This window comes from Brachycentrus maculatus, unplaced genomic scaffold, assembly GCF_059751285.1.
Source record: "Brachycentrus maculatus isolate JH-2025_06_01 unplaced genomic scaffold, ASM5975128v1 h1tg000387l, whole genome shotgun sequence".
NCBI classification, from domain to species: domain Eukaryota; kingdom Metazoa; phylum Arthropoda; class Insecta; order Trichoptera; family Brachycentridae; genus Brachycentrus; species Brachycentrus maculatus.
Window position 1 is genome coordinate 202,268 of NW_028281136.1, and position 22,438 is coordinate 224,705.

At 38.0% G+C, this 22,438-nt stretch overlaps 1 protein-coding gene across 1 annotated transcript; it reads left to right on the forward strand.

Moving 5' to 3' along the window:
* The first annotated feature begins 82 nt into the window (after positions 1 to 82).
* Positions 83 to 20,396, forward strand: mus304 (mutagen-sensitive 304). The gene is made up of 12 exons (XM_088270528.1): positions 83 to 394; positions 1,216 to 1,724; positions 2,106 to 2,206; positions 3,695 to 3,813; positions 4,400 to 4,692; positions 5,791 to 5,948; positions 10,003 to 10,252; positions 10,593 to 10,872; positions 12,376 to 12,544; positions 16,379 to 16,470; positions 18,028 to 18,183; positions 20,250 to 20,396. The coding sequence occupies exons 1-12, from the start codon at positions 271 to 273 to the stop codon at positions 20,369 to 20,371; spliced, it is 2,373 nt and encodes a 790-aa protein (XP_088126654.1). The 5' UTR covers positions 83 to 270; the 3' UTR covers positions 20,372 to 20,396.
* The last annotated feature ends 2,042 nt before the right edge of the window (positions 20,397 to 22,438 follow it).

Genomic DNA, 22,438 nt, shown 5'->3' on the forward strand with positions numbered 1-22,438 from the left:
TCTATAATAATAATATACCTAAAATTTCTGACATGGCAGCTCTATTGGCGGGAATTGAAACCAAAATTGAAGAACTGTCAATACTATAAGATTTTGATATAATATATAAATCATGAAAGAACTACGTTGGGTTGAGATGTTTTTCTTCACTGTTTTTTGTTTATTCATATTTCATCGGTTCTTTTAAATTGATTTTGTCTATCAATAAAGGTGCCGTTCGTCGTAATTTGTTATAATCGTGTGACAAAAGAGACTAAAAGATATTTTAAAATGGCAAAACGTCAAGCTGACCCGCAGTATCATGAAAATAAGAAGCCGAAACTCAGTTTGTTTCAACACTCTTCGAGTGCTGCTTCTACAAACACGGCTGTACTTCCTTCCGCATCGACTCAAAGTGAGTTAATTTGTTTATATTTATTATAATGTGCATTTTAAGTTTAACCTCTAATACCATCAAGCACAGAGCTTTGAATTGACGTTTGAAGTAATTGACGAGGAAATACGCCGGAAATTTGGACGCACCAAATCTTGATCACAACTGTAAAGAAAAGGCGATTCAGTTGGCTTGGCCATGTTCTCCGCATGCCTCCTGAGAGCCGCCATCAAGCTTGCCTCTTTTACAAGGCATCAGGTTCACGCTGCCCAGGACGACCACTGCTGACAATTCGTCGGCAGTTCTCGTCAGAACTTTGGGACGCGGATCTGACTTGGGAGGATGCAGGATGCAAGGACAGTTTGTGATCTCCATATGCTCGACATAGGGGGTGGATATTGTTGAGCAAAGAGAAAATAATTTAAAACCTAGCTTTATTTACATTTCGTCATCACAAAATAGATGAAAAAGAATATGAGGTATGGGTATATACGGGGCTTACGACCGTCTTAGGGCGTTTTTTCAAAACCGGACTGCTGGACGGCAAATTTCCGTGTAGTGCACAAACGCCCATTGGCTTGGATAAGTGGCCACTTTACACACATGTAACATTCACCAATTCTACCCATGGTTGACAACCACACTACTAGATCAGACTCTAGAGGCGAAGAATGTTTGCAAAGACAGGGTGGTATGGCGTTCTATTCTCTCTGCCTACCCCTGCGGAGAAATAGCGTGATGGTTAGTTAGTTAGTTAGTCTACTTTATAGTGTGCCGTTTTCATAAAAAATATTAACATGTCTCCAAATATTCAATTTCGCTTTCTCCTGTTTGGTTTAAAGGTTTCGCGGACGAAGACGACATATGGGGCGACGAAAACGACGAAATACTCCTGCTGGCGAGTCAAGTGTGCGAACAAGCCGAGCACGACATGTCGGCCGTCGGCAACTACACCCTCTGCATGAAGCCGGCGCTCACCTCGACGCAGCGGCCCGGGTTCGCGGCCGACCGAGAGCCCCCCAGACCGGCCGCTACCGACCAAGAGGACCCCTTCAAGAAACCGCAAGCCAAATTCGACGGGCAATTCCAGCACTTGATGAAGGAGCTCCGCAGTGCCAAGATGGCCAATGATGTATTGAAGCAAGAGCACGCCATGTTGACGGACAAGTTTCTGATCAAGGAGGGTGAGGTGTCGTTCTTGCGGGTGCAGATGAAGACCGTGCAGTCGCAAGCGGATTCGGCAAGGATGCAGCGATTGAAAGCGGAGGAGAGCAAGCAGATCGCTTGGAACGATAAGATACTGGCGTTGGAACGGGAGGTTCAAAGCTTGAAGGCGAAAATCGAGTTCAAGGTAAATTGAATGTACATATTTTGTATATGAAAAGTATTGAATTGTTGGGTAATATATCCAAAATTAATAATAAATAATAATAAAACCCTTATCCGCACCCCAATGGTGCATAGGGCACTGCGTCATGTAAACGCAGTGTTATCTTGATCGTTTACATATGAAGGAAAGGTGATCAGCCGTCCGCTTCAGGTACCAGTCCAGGGTAATATTGAATAAATATTAAAGTGAAAAAAATTACTTATATTTATTTTACCCCCCTTGGGAATCAAACCCGGGACCTCCAGAATGGTAGCCGAGCGCGCTGACCATTATACTACGGTGCCCTATGCACCATTGGGGTGCGGATAAGGGTTTTATTATTTTATTATTATATTTTTGTAGAGTCTGGAGGAAGCCAATTTAAAGGAGAGATGCAGGTTATTGGAGAATAGCAAAATCAAGCTCACGGAGCCGATTGCGGCTACCAGTAATAAATGGCCATGGTAAATATCATCTTCTCCTTCTTCTGCTTGGTGTAGGCCTTGTGGCCTGTTTTAAGAGGGATCAGCCTCCTACGATGACAATTCCCAACTGTTAACCCATCTCTTTGGTGGATTGGCCGTGCAGTGCAATGTGGGGGAGTCTGGAAGGTTCCATTCTCCTCACATACGCATACCATTGTCTCCTTCGTTGCCTTCCCCACCTAACGACATCTTCCGTCTCGCATATTTCCCTTATCCTGGTGTTCATTATTCCATCTCGAAGACTCTTGCCAGATATGCTCCTTAGAGTCTTCATTTTTGACACTCTTAGCACATTTTTTGTGACTACGGTGTCCGCTCTCGCGGTGTATATTATATTTATTTATTCATCTGTCATATTAACTTTTACTTACGGTGCTTAAAACTACCGCGTGCACCGGTGATACGAGGGCCGACCCAAAAGTAACAATAAAAAGTAAATTTTACACACTTAATTAAATGATTTTTTTTTGAAAATTTACACGCTTATGTACCATGTTATGAGCCGAAAAATAAAAAAAATTGGTTTAAAACGGTAATGTTTGGAAGTTTTTTTGACGTTTTTAGTCTCCCGATTTTTACGTTAAAAAAATAATATAATTTCAGATAAATACAGTTAATGTTAATTAACATGGTCATACGAATTGACAGACAGAGTGTCCCAAAATTAGGGAATCAAAATATTTATTTTAATTGTAGAAAAACGTCTTTTTGATCAGAGTGGCTGATCAGTTATGAGAAAAAATGGTCAGAGTGGAAAGGGTCAAAGTGGTATATTCAAGTAATTTTCAAATTTAAATAATCAACATGTCATTCCGCAAAGTTAATGCCGAATCAATAAATAATATAATATAATTACATTCACACTTGAAAAAGATTGTTGGCATTAATATGTAGAATTGACGAACCTTCGACGAACTGAAAAAAGAAAGAGAGGAAGAGAGGAAAGAAAGAAAGGTAAGGATCTATAAAACCTGCGTAAGACCGATCTTGACATACGGCACGGAAACAAGAGCCGACACCACGAGAACAAAATGCCTTCTTAGGACATCCGAAATGAAGACTCTACGACCCATTGCAGGCCTAACACTTTGCGACAGAGTAAGAAACTCAGATATAAGAAAAATCTGCGATGTTGAAGATGTTGTGCGATGGGGAAGAGAAAGAAGACGTTTCTGGAGAGATCATGTGAGAAGAGCGAGTTGGGATCGAGTGGTGAGGGTGGCAGCGGACAGCAGCATAGGCGGGATCAGACCCCCAGGAAGACCACCTAAACGATGGAAGGATAGCTGGTCTTCCACCTCCCAGGAGCGACCCGAGAATGACAGGACCTAGTCCTAAAAGAAGAAGAAGAAGGCGAACCTCCCCGCAAATATTTATACCCGCACATAAAGGGTCAAAGCGCCGCATGCGGGTCCCGAGCCACACTTTGCCGACCTATATTATCGCTAACCAATGTGAAAATTTCAGTTTTAGTCAGAAAATGAACTCCAAGATGGACGTCAGCGAGTTGAAACAGAACGTTACCGATGAAACTACGCAGACGGATACCGCAAGACTCGTTCGTATCGTGCCTAGCACTGTTTGCCGTGAGTATATCGTCAATTCTTTCGCATTTTTGTTTCCCTTATTTATCATAGGTATCTCATTTTCATTCAGACCCTTATCCGCACATAGGGCACTGCATCATATAAACGCAGTATAATCTTGATCATGGCAAAATATAAATTAGAACTAAGTTTTGTACTAACATTTCTTGAAGGGACTGCATTTTATACTAGACCACATTCATGTGTAAAAAACTGTCTCCAACCCTTATCCGCACCCAGTGGTGCATAGGGCACTGCATCATATAAACGCAGTATTATCTTGATTGTTAACACATGAAGGAAAGGTGATCAGCCCTCCGCTTCAGGTACCAGTCCATAGTAATATTGAATAAATATTAAAGGGAAAAAAGCACCTCTATTTAACCCTCCCCCCCTGGGAATCGAACCCGGGACCTCCAGTACCTTTAGTTTCATCTTTGTTGAGACATAGATAAAAATCTTGAATTTTTATATCTTTATTTGACCCTCCCCCTTGGGAATCGAACCCGGAACCTCCAGTACGGTAAGGATTTGAAGAAATATCATTCATCTTGTAACATCGCCAACATGTTTTTTTTTGTTTCAGGCTACCCGATACTGGAAGACATCCCAAAAGCTATATTCCATCGTACGCCGATGAAAGAATTCCCAATTATATTCAGTTCCAATAAGGAATCCCTCTTCGTGGAACACTCCAGCTTCTCTTCCATTAGGAAGAGGATCCTCGGCGAGTTCAATCACAAGCCTTTGGCCCGTCCAGCGCAAGACGTGGCGGACACCAATTTTGATTTCAGCAACGTCTACGGAGATATTTCTAGATTGATGGAGATTCCGGAAGATGAATTGAACAGAGGACCAGCGCTTGAACATTCCTTGAAGGTATATATATATATATATATATATATATATATATATATATATATATATATATATATATATATATATATAGCATCTTCTTCTTCTGTGCTTGTCATGTATCACTTGGGAGTAATTGTCCTTGTCTCGGGCAGCTCTAGACAGTCCTGATCCCCGTCCAATCTCGTATATTCAATAAAATTCACACAATCTTCTCCTCTTCCACATTTATGCATCTCCTCATACATATATACTCGCCGATTATTCCGACTCCTGACTTGTTCATGCACAACCATTTTAAATTCTTGATCATGCCAAGTTTTCCTCGGTCTTCCTCTGCTTCTTTTACCAACCACATTTGGATCATAAATTTGTATTATTGTTCTTTCTTCACTCATTCATTCCACACGCCCAAACCATCTCAACACACCTTTCTTAATTTGATGGATAATGCTCATCTCAGCCCTGCATGCCTGTTTTTTAAAATTTCTCTCATATTTTTTTTTAAATTGTTTGCAATGGCAGCGCCGTCTGTTGAACGAAACAAAAACACACCCAATACTATACATTGCTCATGGCGGACTTCATGCTTCTTGACAGCTACTGTCACATTTTCAATATTTAGATTTTTGTTTTTTATTGAAACATTTATTTGTCAACTATGTATATACATATAAATACATATATACATTAATTAAAAAATTCACAAACATTCAAACCCTTATCTACACCCCAATGGTGCATAGGACACTGCATCATACAAACGCAGTGTTATCTTTATCGTTAATACATGAAGGAAAGGTGATCAGCCCTCCGCTTCAGGTACCAACCAGTCCAGGGTAATATGGAATAAATATTAGAGTGAAAAAATCACATATATTTATTTGACCCCCCTGGGAATCGAACCCGGGACCTCTAGAAATGTAGCCGAGCGTGCTGACCATTACACTACGGAGGCGGATTTTTTAATTAAAAAATTCATAAACATAGTATACTTTTTTGCAGAGGCCCACCAAGCCACATTATGTGTCTTATCGGTGTGTTTTAAATTGTATTGTTGTTTCATAGATTTAAAATGTTTTTATTACTACTTTTTTGTAGTTTTTTTCTTCTTCTTTCTAGTTGTTTCTTGTCACCAAAGACTACGTGCTGAGGACACTGTTTGAACTGGAAGAGCTGGCGGGCAGAGTGACCTCCCAAACGCTCCGGGAGATGGACGAGAGGTACCTGGAGATGGCGCAGAGCCCCGACATGGCGACCCACCAACTATTCCATCAAAGGTTTTTACTTATTTATTTTATTTTTCACAAAAATGTTAATAATATTATTATATAACCACTCATAGTGCGTGAGTGGATAAGGATATTGAGAGAAGAGTGAATGCAGGGAATAGAATAAATGGTGCTTTGAACAGAGTGATTGCGAATAAGAATATGTCCATGGAAGCCAAGCTAGCGGTTCACAACGGCGTGCTGGTACCGACACTAATTTATGGAAGCGAAACATGGAACTGGCAAAGGAAGGATGAAAGCAGAGTGAACGCTGTTGAAATGCGCCTTCTCAGACGAATGTGTGGAAAATCATTGTATGACAGAATTAAAATGAAGATATAAGAAAGGAATGTAAGGCTGAACGAGGAATAATTGAAAAGATTAGGAAGAGTTCTTTACGGTGGTATGGACATGTGGAGCGAATGGATAACGGGAGAATGACTAAGAAAATATATCGCTCACTCCTTTCAAGAACGTCATAAATCAAAATACTTGATTTTTCAGGAGAACGTTTTTAAAGTTTAAAAATATAATACAATGTATTAAAAATAAATATCAAGCCACTTATTGAACTTTTTACTGTGCAACAGATCTTTTTAGGTTAAACCTGAATGTTTTTTCTCCATTTGAAAAATATTTATTATATTTAAAAAAAAAATTAAACAATACATTTTCTTCAAAATGCAAAAACAACACTTTCTGCCCTGTAGTGGGTAAATATTAAGTTTAAAATATGCTGCTTTTGCTGGGATATAGTACATTTTCTGGGCATTCCGAAAATATGCACAACTGAAAATTGAGGAATTTTGATTTATGACGTTCTTGAAAGGAGTGAGTGATATGTGGCGAATGTGAGAGGTAAAACAGAACAAGGACGACCGAAAAAGACTTGGCACGATCAGATGAATCAGAACCTAAAATCTGGCGGTGTCAAAAGTCTGCGTAATCGGAGGGCATGTATGACCAGATTTATGGATGTGAAGGAGGCGAAGAGTGTATGTCAGGACAGAAGAGTGTGGGATTCCATCCTCTCTGCCTATCCCTGCGGGGGAACGGTGTGATGGTAGTAGTAGTATAACCACTCACCAAGGTTTTTTAAGTCTACCGGTTTCGAGACGTACCCGTCTCTTCATCAGGACAATTTATACCACAACATGCCAACAATACTACCCTTCACCACCATAGCACCATTTTTTTTAAAAACCCTTATCCGCACCCCAATGGTGCATAGGGCACTGTGTCATATTAACGCAGTGTTATCTTGATCATTTACACATGAAGGAAAGGTGATCAGCCCTCCGCTTCAGGTACCAGTCCATGGTAATATTGAATAAATATTACAGTGAAAAAATCACTTATATTTATTTTACCCCCCTTGGGAACCGAACCCGGGACCTCCAGAACGGTAGCCGAGCGTGCTGACCATTACACTACGGAGGCGGACAGATTATTACTTATAGTCATTTTTACTTATATTATTTCGAGAAATAAAAATACTTTGTGTTCTGATCCACTCACATTTTTACTAACCAACTAGTTTCGGCAACAACCTGATGCCCTCTTCAGGGTTTAGATATAATTTATCAATATGATCCACAAAGTTAATGCTTTCAATATTCGAAACATATTATTTTTTGACATCTCATCAAAGATGAAGAAGAATATGGAAGTCTGGGCATTTATGGGGTTGACGACCGTCATAGGCTGGTTTAAGTTGTGGTTTCTAGTTGAATACCACTTTAATTTATCAGAAGGGAAGCAAGATGAAAGCGGATTACTTTTAACACAAATTTATTCAGTTCTACCAAATTACAATCAAGAAAATACTTAAGAATAATCGCGTGATTCTAATATGAGAACAGTTGAAATACGTGTCGATCTGAGGAGGAGCGGCGACGAAGTGTAACGGGCTCGCTTCCGTTCGTTGCGGGCTTCGTGTAGGTTGCTCGCTATTTCACTCGATTTGAGTTGCCATAGTCGATGTGTGGGTTGCCACAAAGTGATCACTTTACACACGTGTAACATTCACCAATTCTACCCATTATTGACAACCACACTACTCAAATTCTTGAAAGTTCTATATATATGAACATCTCACCAATAGATGTCTCTAGTGAAGTTCTAGTGATTCAAGAACAAGGTTTCCAAATTGGACAAAACCATTTACACACCTAAAACTACACATAATGTTCACGCGCTGTTTATACGCAAATTCATTTCCGATATTCACAAAATACCTCCGATGTACCCGATAAATTCTGATCATTATTAACCGGATCCACGCGGCTCGCATAACCATATGTGTTTTTACAAGACATGCCCCATACGCGGCTGACATAAGCGTTTGTGTTTTCACTTTGCTCCAAGTTTCCAACCTCAGTTCAACTTGGAGGGATTTTTTCATGGTGTGGAACTTTGGATAAAATAATACGTCAATCCTCGGCCTTATGACATCTGTTGAAATATCTGACTAATAATTTGTAACATCACAAGGATAAATAAAACAACAGATCCCTGATTTTTCTTGCGGTCGGTAATTAGTCCGCTCCATAATCATGCCCTATATCTGTCTCACTCTCGACGCTACGCATCGCCAGTGGATAAGAGTGACACACGATGCGTGCTTTGATTTATTTATGTTACGATCTTATTTGTTTATATTACGATATATTTCAAGAATAATGTGACACAAGTGTATTATAGAGTACCAAAAAGGCACAATGAATCCCATTGAACGTTTTTGTTTAGGAAAATAAATCGTTTCATAACTAAATACATGATAAAAGTAATAATTTAAAAAACGGCGAAACACAGCCGCGCACGAGCGTCTCTTAGGAACAAAGTTAACGCGTTTAAAAGGTTAAAATTATTTTTTGAATGAATGCGTAAATATGTTATGGAGGAATACCTAAAATCTTAGCCTAGTATTTATTTTATTTATAGAGATATGGTTATTAGAAGCAATGTGTACAAGGCACACAACACCGGGAAGGGAGGGTTACTTACCATTGAAAAATAGAAATTACTCATCGAGAATATTATATGTATGTAATATGTTTCGAAATAAATAAAAAAATAGTACAATGATTAAAGAAAACACTTGTTTTTTACCAATCGAGTTTTATTATAGACTACATGTTTCAGAAGTTAAACTTCCATCATTCAGGTCTGTATAATAACTAAAATATAAAATATAAAATTGTTCTATAAATAAGGAGAGGGGAAAGTAAAGGGAAAGGGTTAGTCTAGGGGGGAAGTTTGAAAACAAAGGAAAAATGGAAAGCAAAGGTGAAGAATTTTGAAACAATACATTATTTAATAAATTATTATTAGAATTTAGGTTTTTTTGGATTTAACTGCGAGAAGTTTAAAGATTAGAATTAAAGAACATCATAGCGGTCTTGTTAGTAATTATTTTTCGGAATTTGCAAATCACATAATAGATACTAATCACTCATTTCACTCTCATAAATTAAAATTATTACACCTTGTTCCATATAAAGGCCAAATTATGAATTATCTTGAAAATTTAGAAATACAAAAAACCTAAATTCTAATAAACTAACTAACTAACTAACCATCACGCCGCTTCTCCGCAGGGGTAGGCAGAGAGAATCGAACGCCACACCACTCTGTCTTTGCAAACATTCTTTGCCTCTTCTACATTCATGCATCTTCTCATACATACCCGACGATTATTACGACTCCTGACCCGGCCACTTTCAAGTATTTGACATACCTGATTGAGCCAAGTTTTCCTCGGTCGTCCTCTGCTTCTTTTTCCAACTACATTCGCTCCATAAATTTGTTTAACCGTTCTTTCTTCACTCATACGCTCCACATGTCCAAACCATCTCAACACACCTTTCTTAATTTTATCGATAATGCTTATCTCAGCCTTACATTCTTTCCTTATTTCATCATTCGAACATCTATCTGAATTCTAATAATAATTTATTAAATAATATATTGTAACATAAAATAATTGTACTTAGAAGAGGAGAATCTCTTTGTTTAGTTTAAAATCTTTGGATAGTTTTTTTTCACTGTGTATAATTTTCAGCCCCTGGTGTAAGAATGAGCGGGCCATTGACGCCAGAAGGCTTCTAGCGGTTTTGGCCGTGATATGCAAAAGGGTGACGGCTGTTTCAGACCTGGTTTTCGGCTTCCGGAACATAGAAGATCTGAGGATCCATCTGCCCGAGGGTTTCCCCCACAAGTTGTCCTTCTGCGATGCGTACGAGAGAAGAGATGAGAGATCGGGGAGGCTTTTAGACATATTTATCGAGATTGCCAAGAAAATTGGATACGCTGTAAGTAATTCTTTGTCTACCATTTTTAATTGATTTTATTTACCCTTTGCTCGTAGCAAAATGTTTTATGACGGTTGTAAGCCCCGTAAATGCCCAGACTTCCATATTCTTCTTCATCTATGTTGAGATGTCAAAATATAAAAATATGACTCCCAAGTAGAGAAACCTAGATTTGTGAACAAGGATTCGGACACACTTAAAATGTTGTGATTTATTTTGACTTGCGATAGCCAAATACACTAACTATTCCTTCTTGGATCTATACTTCCATATTTATAAACTTCTTCATCTATGTTGAGATATAGGTAAAATCTTGATTTAATTTATCGTTTTTTTTCAGAGCTGCTCCCATTTGTACCCCGGTCTTCTGACTGCAATGTCTATGGTTTTGAAGAACAGTGTCAAAAAAATTGCAAATAAGGAGTTAGTCTATGACAAAATATACGAACTGATCAAAGAGCTGGTGTTTTTGAGACCAAACATTGTGGTATTCACGGAGGTATTGAACGTAATACGGTATCTCTCCCCGAGTAAATTGTTCCTCGAGAAGTTTTGCAACAACTCGGAGCTGACAAATATGGAGTTGGATCACTCGCAAGGAGTGGCCATGTATAATTCTGGTGAGTTCAATACACAGTCTTTTTCTTACATTATTTGGCCATTAAACCAGCATTAACGAGGATGTTTCTGTAAAGTGACACAATTTTTCCTGTAAAGTGGACGTTTTACTTATGATTTTTAAATGATTATGTTTGATCAAAGGTGCTGCATCGTAAGGGTGTTGTCTTTATGTAATGTGCTGCATTGTATTGTTGTATTTATGTAATGTGCTGTGTTGTATTGTTGTATTTATGTAATGTGCTGTGTTGTGTCATTGTCTATATGTAATGTGCTGCATTGTGTCGTTATCTTTGTGTTATGTGCTGCATTGCGTTGTTGTATTTATGTAATGTGTTGTGTTGTGTCGTTATTGTCTTTGTGTGATGTGCTGCATTGCGGGGTTGTATTTATGTAATGTGCTGCATTGTGTCTTTACGTTATGTGCTGTGTTGTCGGGAATGGGGAAGGATGCAAAGAGAACAAAGATTAACTATAACAATTTACATGTGTTATAGTTAATCTTTGTATTATGTTGTAGTAATATGTTGCATTGTGTTGTTGTGTCTATGTAATGTGCTGCATTGTGTTGTTGTGTCTATGTAACGTGCTGCATTGTGTTGTTGTGTCTATGTAATGTGCTGCATTGTGTTGTTGTGTCTATGTAACGTGCTGCATTGTGTTGTTGTGTCTATGTAATGTGCTGCATTGTGTTGTTGTGTCTATGTAACGTGCTGCATTGTGTTGTTGTGTCTATGTAATGTGCTGCATTGTGTTGTGTCTATGTTATGTGTTGCATTATGTTGTTGTCTTTATGTAATGTGCTGTATTGTGTTGTTGTTTTTCTGTGCCATGATTAGAACTTTGTGCTAGGCTGTGAGTTAGGTATGTTTTTTCTCCATCGTTAGAATTGTGATAGGTTCAAGAAAAAAGGTGTCCGTTGAAGATCGCTCGCGAGAAACCTTATCTGTCCCGGGCAGCAGGAAACAGGTCCTCCACACCTCTCATCCCGGCCCACTCCGGAATGTTCCCAAGCCAGGAAAGCTGCCTTCTTCCATGTTGATTGTATAGCTGTTGGGGTCACCAATTATGGCTGTTTGGCCAACATTTATAGCTATTGGTTTCGGGAACGGCTATTTTGGGAGCGGCGTGTAGCCGCGTTTTGTGATCACGTGTCGGTGATCTTGTTTGTTAATGTAAGGGGAGTAGAGCACAGAATGAAAACGATGTACTTACAGTCGGTTCCTTTCTTGAAATAAATGCGATTCTATACTAAATACTGGAATCAAATAATGACAAATAATTTACAATATATGGAGTTATAGAAGTAAAATTAAGATCTAAATAAAACGTCTGTTCGCTTCAACGACCCAAGCAGTTCTCTCGGCTTTTCAGCTCTCTCGCTTCAGAGTCGGGTCCGCTCGGAAATCTTCGGTTTAGTTCAAATCGAAACGCCTTCGTACTACGTACAACAGTGTTACCACAATTCATTCCGTTCATTGATTATTTTCATGTCTGTTTTGTAGAAACGTGTTTCCTGCAAGTCCTCTGCTGCCAGATGGAGATCTGGGCCGTGAAGCACACTGAGATTGGCCACGCGGAGAGACTGTTCCGTATAGGCCGGAGCGTGCTAGACTTGTGTCACAGCTCCGGCCACCAATCAGTCACTTGGGCATGTCTGCATCGAGACAATAGGTATAAAAAATTAAATTTTACTTCAAATAATGTAGATAACAACTCACAGCAACACCAAACCGATTTTCAACAAAGAAATTCACCATTATAATACACAAGGACACAACAAAATACATGCGGGGCCGATAAACACAACCAAGTTTGGAGCAATGTCCTTGCCTATACCCAAATAACCAGCTACCTGGCATATATAAAATAGAACCCAGTCGGGGATCCAAAATGAATGATCTGAAAAAATACTTTATGGAGAGATATTTGTGTTAGTCTTCTTCTTCTTCTTATTGTAGGCCTTACGGCCTGTTTTTAAGAGGGATTAGCCTCCTGCGACGTCGATTCCCAGCTATCGGCCCATCTCTTTGGTGGTCTGCCCGGGAGTCGTCTACCACGGGGTTGGCCGTACAGTGCGATGTGGGGGAGTCTGGATGGTTCCATTCTCCTCACATGCGCATACCATTGTCTTCTTCGTTGCCTTCCCCACCTAACGACATCTTGGATCTCGCATATTTCCCTGATCTTGGCATTTCTCAGTCTATCTCGAAGACTCTTGCCTGTTATGCTTCTCAGAGTCTTCATTTCTGACACTCTAAGCGTGTTTTTTGTGGCAGCGGTGTCTGCTCTACTTTCGATTCCATACGTCATGACGGGTCGGACACAAGTTTTGTATATCTTGATTTGTGTTAATGATTAGTTATATTTTCTCTTTTTTTTTTCATTTAAACATGCTTCTTCCTTTATGTTTTTTATATGCCTATTTTTTTAAAAAAAACGTATCTGCTCCCTATGTGGTCCACAAACTGTCTCCTAGCTTTGCTATCGGTTGCCAGCTCCATGCATCCTCCCAAGTCAGACCCATAGCCCGAAGTTCTGACGAGAACTACTGACGAATTGTCAGCAGTGGTCATCCTGGGCGGCGCGAACCTGATGCCTTGTAAAGGAGGCAAGCTTGATGGCGGCTCTCAGGAGGCATGCGAAGTACATGGCCAAGCCGACTGAATCGCCTTATTTTGATGACAGTTGTGACCAAGATGCGTCCTACACCTTATCTCTTCATTCCTCACAAAGTCAAACCACCGAACGTCTAAAATTCCCCGCAGACACCTATTCTCAAAGGTGAGTACACGGCTGCTCTGGGCCCTTGTAAGGTGCCATGTTTCACAGCTGTATAAGAGAACAGGAGCAATGCAGGCATTGTACAGGCATATCTTAACTATGTATATGTACTTAATTATCAAATACCGTTGCCAGCGGTCCCCAGCCGTAAAAACCCCCTGTCCTTAGTGTGTTAAGGAACATTTTAAAGTCCTGTGGTCTAGGGTTAAGAGTGGCAGGGCAATTGGCCCGGATCAGACAAAAAGGTGCAACGTTAGAATGTGTATTTGATGATGCATTTTTATCCATTGTTGCCATACCGCTATGGATAATCCCGAAGTTCCCGATAGTTACCGTAGACAGCGTCCACATAGATTGTTTCACATTCCTATACACAGGATCAACCTGCCGATGGTTATGCCTGTAGGAAGAGCTACCGCTATGCTGAACAATATCACACTGGATATTCATCTGTTCCATGTGTCTGAAGGGGTATTCCGAAGCGAGAATCTTCTACAACTTTAACAAGTCGCTCACTCCTTTCAAGAACGTCATAAATAAAAAAAACATGATTTTTCAGGAGAACTTTTTTAAAGTTTAAAAATATAACACAGTGTTTTAAAAATCAAGCCACAAACTGAACTCTTTACTGTGCAACAGATCTTTCTAGATAAAATCTGAAGGTTTTTTCTCCATTTGAAAAATATTTAGTTTATTAAAACAAAAAAATAAACAATACCTTTTAATCAAAATGCAAAAACAACACTTTTTGCCCTGCAGCGGGTAAATATCAAGTTGAAAATATGCCGCTTTTGCTGGGATATAGTACATTATCTAGGCATTCCGAAAACATGCACAACTGAAAATTGACAATTTTTGGTATATGACGTTGTTGAAAGGAGTGAGCGAAGTGTGTTCTTGGTTACTTTATAATTTTTGTATTAATACGGGTTAAATTTTAGTTTGTAATGTATATGTTAATTTGTACTGAATAAATTTAATTAAAAATTGAATGGAAATAATGAAATTTCTCGAAGATGGAGGACCATGTGCCGCCATACTCCCGGACAAATAAGTTATTTTATAATCAAAATGTAACTTTGTTTTAAAATCACTGTAAATTATTAATTTACACTATTTATATAAAAATATTAAACCCTTACCGCACCCCAATGGTGCATAGGGTACTGCTTCATATAAACGCAGTGTTATCTCGATTGATTACACATGAAGGAAAGGTGATCAGCCCTCCACTTCAGGTACCAGTCCAGTGTAATATTGAATAAATATTAGAGTGAAAAAATCACTTATATTTATTAAGCCCCCCTGGGAATCGAACCCGGGACCTCCAGAACGGTAGGCGAGCATGCTGACCATTACGCTACGGAGGCGGACATATTGACACCATTTATAGTGATTTTAAAACAAAGTTACATTTTAATTATAAAATGGAAGATCACAAAGTTAATAAATAATGATAATAATAAGACCCTTATCCGCACCCCAATGGTGCATAGGGCACTGCGTCATATAAACGCAGTGTTATCTTGATCGTTAACACATGAAGGAAAGGTGATCAGCCCTCCGCTTCAAGTACCAGTCCAGGGTAATATTGAATAAATATTACAGTTAGTGCTTCAAATATAAATTATATGTATTTTATTAAAATTAAGCACTTGAATAAACCACTTTAATGAGTTTTATTTATATTTACGACTAGTTTCGAAAACGACAGATGTTTTCATCTTCTGGTACAAATTAAAACTAACGAACAAAAATATATTTAGGTGTATATATAGGTTAATAAATATAGGGAGGGGGGTTAAGGAACAACATTTTTTGTAAAAGGAAACATTGATAAAAACGGTGACGTATTTTGAAACAGTATTTTCGTCCGCCTCCGTAGTGTAATGGTCAGCACGCTCGGCTACCGTTCTGGAGGTCCCGGGTTCGATTCCCAAGGGGGGTAAAATAAATATCAGTGATTTTTTCACTGTCATATTTATTCAATATTACCCTGGACCTGACCAATATTACCTGAAGCGGAGGGCTGATCACCTTTCCTTCATGTGTGAACGATCAAGATAACACTGCGTTTATATGACGCAGTGCCCTATGCACCATTGGGGTGCGGATAAGGGTTTCAATATTATCAATTAATGTTAATATATTTTTGTTTGTTTGTTTTAATTTGCACCAGAAGATGAAAACATCCGTCGTTTTCGAAACTAGTCGTATATATAAATAAAACTCAAGTTAATACAGAATCAATTCTTCTTCTCCGTCTTAATCCTCATTTCTGAGGGTTGTGACCCTTGCAGAAGCAATGACTCTTCTCCAGTTATCCCTTGACTGCGCTGCACGTAGCGCTCCAACCACCGAGGTGCCTGCTGCTGCCTTAACTTGATCGGTCCATCGTGTGGGGATCTTCCTCTCCCTCTCTTTCCCTCCAGGCTACCGATCACAACTAGTCGTTCCAGGCTATCCTCGTTGCCATGCGCAACGTGTCCAAAGAACTGGAGAATCCGTCGGGTACAGATATTGGCCAGAGTCAAGCCATCCAAGCGTAGTTCCTGGCAAATGGACTCATTGGTGCGTCTAGCTGTCCATGGAATTCGGAGCATGCTCCTCCAACACAAATTTTCTCCTTTCTGCTGCTTTTATAGTCCATGTTTCAGCAGCATAGAGAAAAATTATAAGTTATTTTATATTTAATTTTTAAATCTCAATTTTGTTTCCTTGCAGATGCGTTTGCTCGACGCGCGTGTTCCAGAGTCTATTAGTTGTGCTCCACTGCTCTGTGAGACTATACAACTCCTACAGTAACCATTTCAATGGTAAATACATTTACTGCATTTTTAGTTAACCAAAATTTACTTACTTATAACCCTTATCCGCACCTAATAGTGCATAGGGCACTGTATCAAATTGACCCAGTGTTATCCTGATCATTACTTACATGAAGGCAAGGTGATCACTCTTGCGCTTCGGGAACCAGTCCAGGGTGATATTAAATAAATATTAATAAAAACCCTTATCCGCACCCAATGGTCCATAGGGCACTGTATCATATAAACGCAGTGTTATCTTGATCGTTTACACATGAAGGAAAGGTGATCAGCCCTCCGCTTCAGGTACCAGTCCAGGGTAATATTGAATAAATATTACAGTGAAAAAAAATCACTCGTATTTATTTTACCCCCCTTGGGAATCGAACCCGACACCTCCAGAACGGTAGCCGATCGTGCTGAGCATTACACTACGGAGGCGGACAAAATAAATATTACAGTGTTAAATCACTAATATTTATTTTCACCCTCCTGGGAATCGAACCCGGGACCTCCAGCATGGTAGCTAAACACGCTGACCATTACACCACGGAGGAGGACCTCATAGCCAAAATACTTGTTCAGAAATATGAATTATCTCCGCTCAGGAGTGATCTTTGACATAGATGAAGGAATTTCATTAATTGACTCGGCGGTCACTTTGTGGTAAAATCTATCCATTTTTAACTAATGTTTTACTTACAGCATTTTGAGTGTGTCCAAAAATATAGTGTGTAATTGTAATTGTAGAGATTCTGCTTAATAAAAAGCTTCTTTACATCTCACCAATAGATGTCTCTAGTGAAGTTCTAGTGATTCAAGAACAAGGTTTCAAATTGGTTCATATATATAGAACTTCCAAGAATTGGAGTAGTGTGGTTGTCAATAATGGGTAGAATTGGTGAATGTTACACGTATGTAAATTGATCACTTAAACCAGCCTATGACGGTCGTCAGCCCCGTAAATGCCCAGACTTCCATATTCCTTTTCATCTTTGATGAGATGTCAAAAAATAAAAAATAAAATAATGTTTTACTTAGTAAATACCACTTTTTCTTAAAATCTACTGTGACACGTGTTTCGATGCATTCCGAATCATTTTCATGAAGGAAGTCTGGGCATTTTCAGGGCTTACGACTGTCAAAATTTTGTAAATAAAATAACTTTTCAAACTGTCTACATAAAATTGTCCGCCTCCGTAGTGTAATGGTCAGCACGCTCGGCTACCGTTCTGGAGGTCCCGGGTTCGATTCCCAAGGGGGGTAAAATAAATATAAGTGATTTTTTCACTGTTATATTTATTCAATATTACCCTGGACTGGTACCTGGAGCGGAGGTCTGATCACCTATCCATCATGCGTAAACGATCAAGATAACATGACGCAGTGCCCTATGCACCATTGGGGTGCAGAAAAGGGTTTTATTATTATTATTAAAAATGACCAACCACAAATATTGAGAATAATAGCTCCGCTTTCACATAACCACAATCAAGTTGGCACTGCATCCAATGCTGTTCTATAGACCGAGAAGAACTAATACAATTGTGTTGGCGTTTGCTGCAGATGAGAATCTCCGCAAGCGGCTGGTCGGGGTGCTGCGGGGCTGCCTGCTGCTGCTGGTGTCCTGGGAGCAGCGAGCCCCCGCGCCCCCCCACCTGCTGCAGCTGCTGCAGCTCCTCACCGCCGCCGCAGGGACCCTGCAGCTCAAGGACGAGCACCGTGAGTGGCTTCTCTGTCCGCTACTACCGCTCTGGCCATATACAGAGGATGGTCGTCGTTCGATACGATCGATGGATCATTCTCATGATGTGATATTATTGGCTAATAAGTTAATAAGTCTGCCTACATAGTTTAGATGCTAGTGTGAACTCAAACGTGAAACGTCATGAGTTATATTATATTTTATTTATTGTTTCGGCATTAACTTTGTGGTAAGACATGTCACAATGATTAAAGAAAACACTTTTTTTTTTTTTTTTGTAAATCACATAATAGATACTAATCACTCATTTCACTCTCATAAATTAAAATTATTACACCTTGTTCCGTATAAAGGCCAAATTATGAGTTATCTTGAAAATTTAGAAATCCAAAAAAACCTAAATTCTAATTATAATTTATTAAATAATATATTGTTTCAAAATTCTTCACCTTTGCTTTCCATTTTTCCTTTTTTTTCAAACTCCGCCCCTTGACTAACCCCCTCCTCCTAACTTTCCCCTCTCCTTATTTGTAGAACAATTTTATATTTTATATTTTAGTTATTATAATAATAATAATAATAAAACCCTTATCCGCACCCCAATGATGCATAGGGCACTGTGTCATATATAAACGCAGTGTTATCTTGATCGTTTACACATGAAGGAAAGGTGATCAGCCCTCCGCTTCAGGTACCAGTCCAGGGTAATATTGAATAAATATGACAGTGAAAAAATCACTTATATTTATTTTACCCCCCTTGGGAATCGAACCCGGGACCTCCAGAACGGTAGCCGAGCGTGCTGACCATTACACTACGGAGGCGGACATTAGTTATTATACAGACCTGAATGATGGAAGTTTAACTTCTGAAACATGTAGTCTTTAATAAAACTCAAGTGGTAAAAAACAAGTGTTTTCTTTAATCAGTTATATTTTATGTAAATATACAGCCCTGATCTCCTAAATCTAATAAAGCTTAGAGGTACGTTAGTCGAAGAGGTACTAGGCAAAAATCTGTATTCGCAGTACTTGCACATAATGCAAACTATGCCATGTTCTCTCCCATTCCGCGGCTTCACATGTTAGCCAATGCTTTTGAAAGTATAGATTTATTTAATATATCGTTATCCGCCTTGAAGTCTGTACTTTCTCAGCATTTCTTCTCCATGTTATAATGGATAAACGTAAACGTTGTGTTTCACTCTCTCTCGCTGCTCGCTGATAGTGTGCGAAGGAGACATGTATTTACCAGTGCTTACTATTTGTTATTTTATATTTTAGAGTTTTGTTTCTCTATAAGTGTATTCATTAGTGTATTTTTATATGAGATACTGTATATATGTATTATGTTAAAGGCTTTAGCCGTTCAATAAATAAATAAATAAAAAATAAATAAAATAATAATAATAATATTTTTTTAAAAAAAGGGCCGATAGCTGGGAATCGATGTCGCAGGAGGCTAATCCCTCTTAAAAACAGGCCGTAAGGCCTACAATAAGAAGAAGAAGAAGAAGAAGAAGAAAAAAAATATATATATATATATATATATATATATATATATATATATATATATATATATATATATATATATATATATATATATATATATATATATATATATATATATATATATATATTTATATACATTTATATACAAATATTTGGGAGGGTGGACCACTGATATCAACAAATAGAGCCGCCAATAATTTAGCAATGACACCAACATTAAAATATCTCCATCGTTTCTGTGATGTCATTCATTGCCAACTTACGAAAATAACGTTTTTCGAAGGCGAATTTTCCTAAAGAAAATGATGAATGAAAATATTAATTATATCGACTGTTATAAACACTTCACGAGTCTAATACAATCCTTTATAGGTTGAGTATGTTAAATTAGATATTCCTCTCGTCTGACAAAGATCCATTGATCTGGGTGTTTGTGATGTATTTTTCACATTAACCTTCCCTATCCTTACCATCCTACCTGCAGACAAGCCTCTAAAAGTAAAGGCTTTGCGGGTTATTCCTTAAAAATAAAAAATAAAAAGTGCCTATGTATGATTTTTTTGTATTTTCAGGAGAAGCCCTGGACGTTTTGAACTCCAACATCTGCCCGCCGCCCGAAGAATTTGAAACACCCTGTGCGGAGGCTAAAGAAATCTGGGAAGAAAGTTTTAACAATTTCTTCATTACCGATTAAAAATTAAATAATAATTATGTTTAAACCTTTTTTAAATGAATACCTCAACAGAGATGAAGATTTTACAGTTCGACTGCTACTGACTTTATCCGCGCCCAATGGTGCGTAGAGTACTGCGTCGAATTGATGTAATGTTATGTTGATCGTCAATTATATGAAGGCAAGGTGATAAAATTAAGAAAGGTGTATTGAGTTGATTTTGGTATGTGAATCAAAAGAGTGAAAAAAAAGAATAGTAAAACAAATTTATTAGGTGTATGTTGTTGGTCCTGTCTGTCCGCCTCCGTAGTGTAATGGTCAGCACGCTCGGCTACCGTTCTGGAGGTCCCGGGTTCGATTCCCAAGGGGGGTAAAATAAATATAAGTGATTTTTTCACTGTAATATTTATTCAATATGACCCTGGATTGGTACCTGAAGCGGAAGGCTGATCACCTTTCCTTCATGTGTAAACGATCAAGATAACACTGCGTTTATATGACGCAGTGCCCTATGCACCATTGGGTGCGGATAAGGGTTTTATATATTTTATATATGTTGTTGGTAATAGAAACAGAGGAAGACCGAGGAAAACTTGGCGTGATCAAGCATTTCAAATACTAGAGTGTGGTCAGGTCAGGAGACGGAATAATCAGCGGGTATATATGAGGAGATGCATGAATGTGGAATAGGTGAAGATTGTTTGCAAAGACAGATTGGTGTGGCGTTCTATTCTCTCCGTCTACCCCTGCGGTGATGGTTAGTTAGTTAAGCTGTGATAGTAGTTAGGAGTGAAAAAATTACACATGCAAAAAAATAATTAAAACGCGTGATAATTCTTATAAATAATTTATTTTTAAAATTTACATCAATAACAATTTAACATTAAAGAAAAGTCAATTATATTTAAAATGCAATAATTTCTAATATAATACATTTAACCTTTTTCTGACTGCATATCGCTTATCAACAACGTCATATATCAAAAATTGACAATTTTCAGTTATGCATGATTTCGGAATGCCCAGAAAATGTAGTATATCCCAGCAAAGGCGGCATATTTTTTAACTTAATATTTACCCGCTACAGTACAGAAAGTGTTGTTTTTGCATTTTGAAGGAAAGGTACTTTTTTAAATATACTAAATATTTTTCAAATGGAGAAAAAATATTCAGGTTTTACCTCAAAAGATCTGTTGCACAGTAAAAAGTTCAATAAGTGGCTTGATATTCATTTTTAATACATTTCATTTTATTTTCAAACTTTAAAAACGATTTCCTGGAAAATCAAGTTTTTTGATTTATGACGTTCTTGAAAGGAGTAAGCGATATATCAAAAATTGTCAATTTTCAGTTGTGCATGTTTTCGGAATGCCCAAAAAATGTACTATATCCCAGCAAAAGCGGCATATTTTTAACTTAATATTTACCCGCTACAGGGCAGAAAGTGTTGTTTTTGCATTTTGAAGGAAAGGTATTGTTTGATTACTTTTTTAAATATACTAAATACTTTTCAAATGGAGAAAAAACCTTCAGGTTTTACCTAAAAAGATCTGTTGCACAGTAAAAAGTTCAATAAGTGTCTTGATATTTAATACATTTTATTATATTTTTAAACTTTAAAAACAATCACCTGAAAAATCAAGTTTTTTTTATATATGACTTTGTTGAAAGGAGTGAGCGATATGTAACTCATAAAAATAATTCAGTGCCAAACGGTCGTCGATAATACAATACTAGCTATATGAAGAACGGACAATTTTACAAACGAATAAAAAAAGATAATTTTATAACTGTGTAAAATTTATTTAAACATTTGTACGCAATACAGCAAAAAATCTGTTCATTTAAAATTCGAGATACCAAATTTTACAAAAATGCTGAAAAAAGCATGACTTTTTTAATTTTCCTTATTGGCAGAGTAAAGTTTTGAAGACAAATTGCCACAAAAATGTAAAAATTTATTTTAAAAAAAGTTTATAGTACAAAATGATTGGCTTTTAGAACATCAGGCCACTTACATATGAAATTGTTGATTTTATCTGAAAAATTACAAACCAAGATAAGACTAATTAAAATATGAACAGCCGT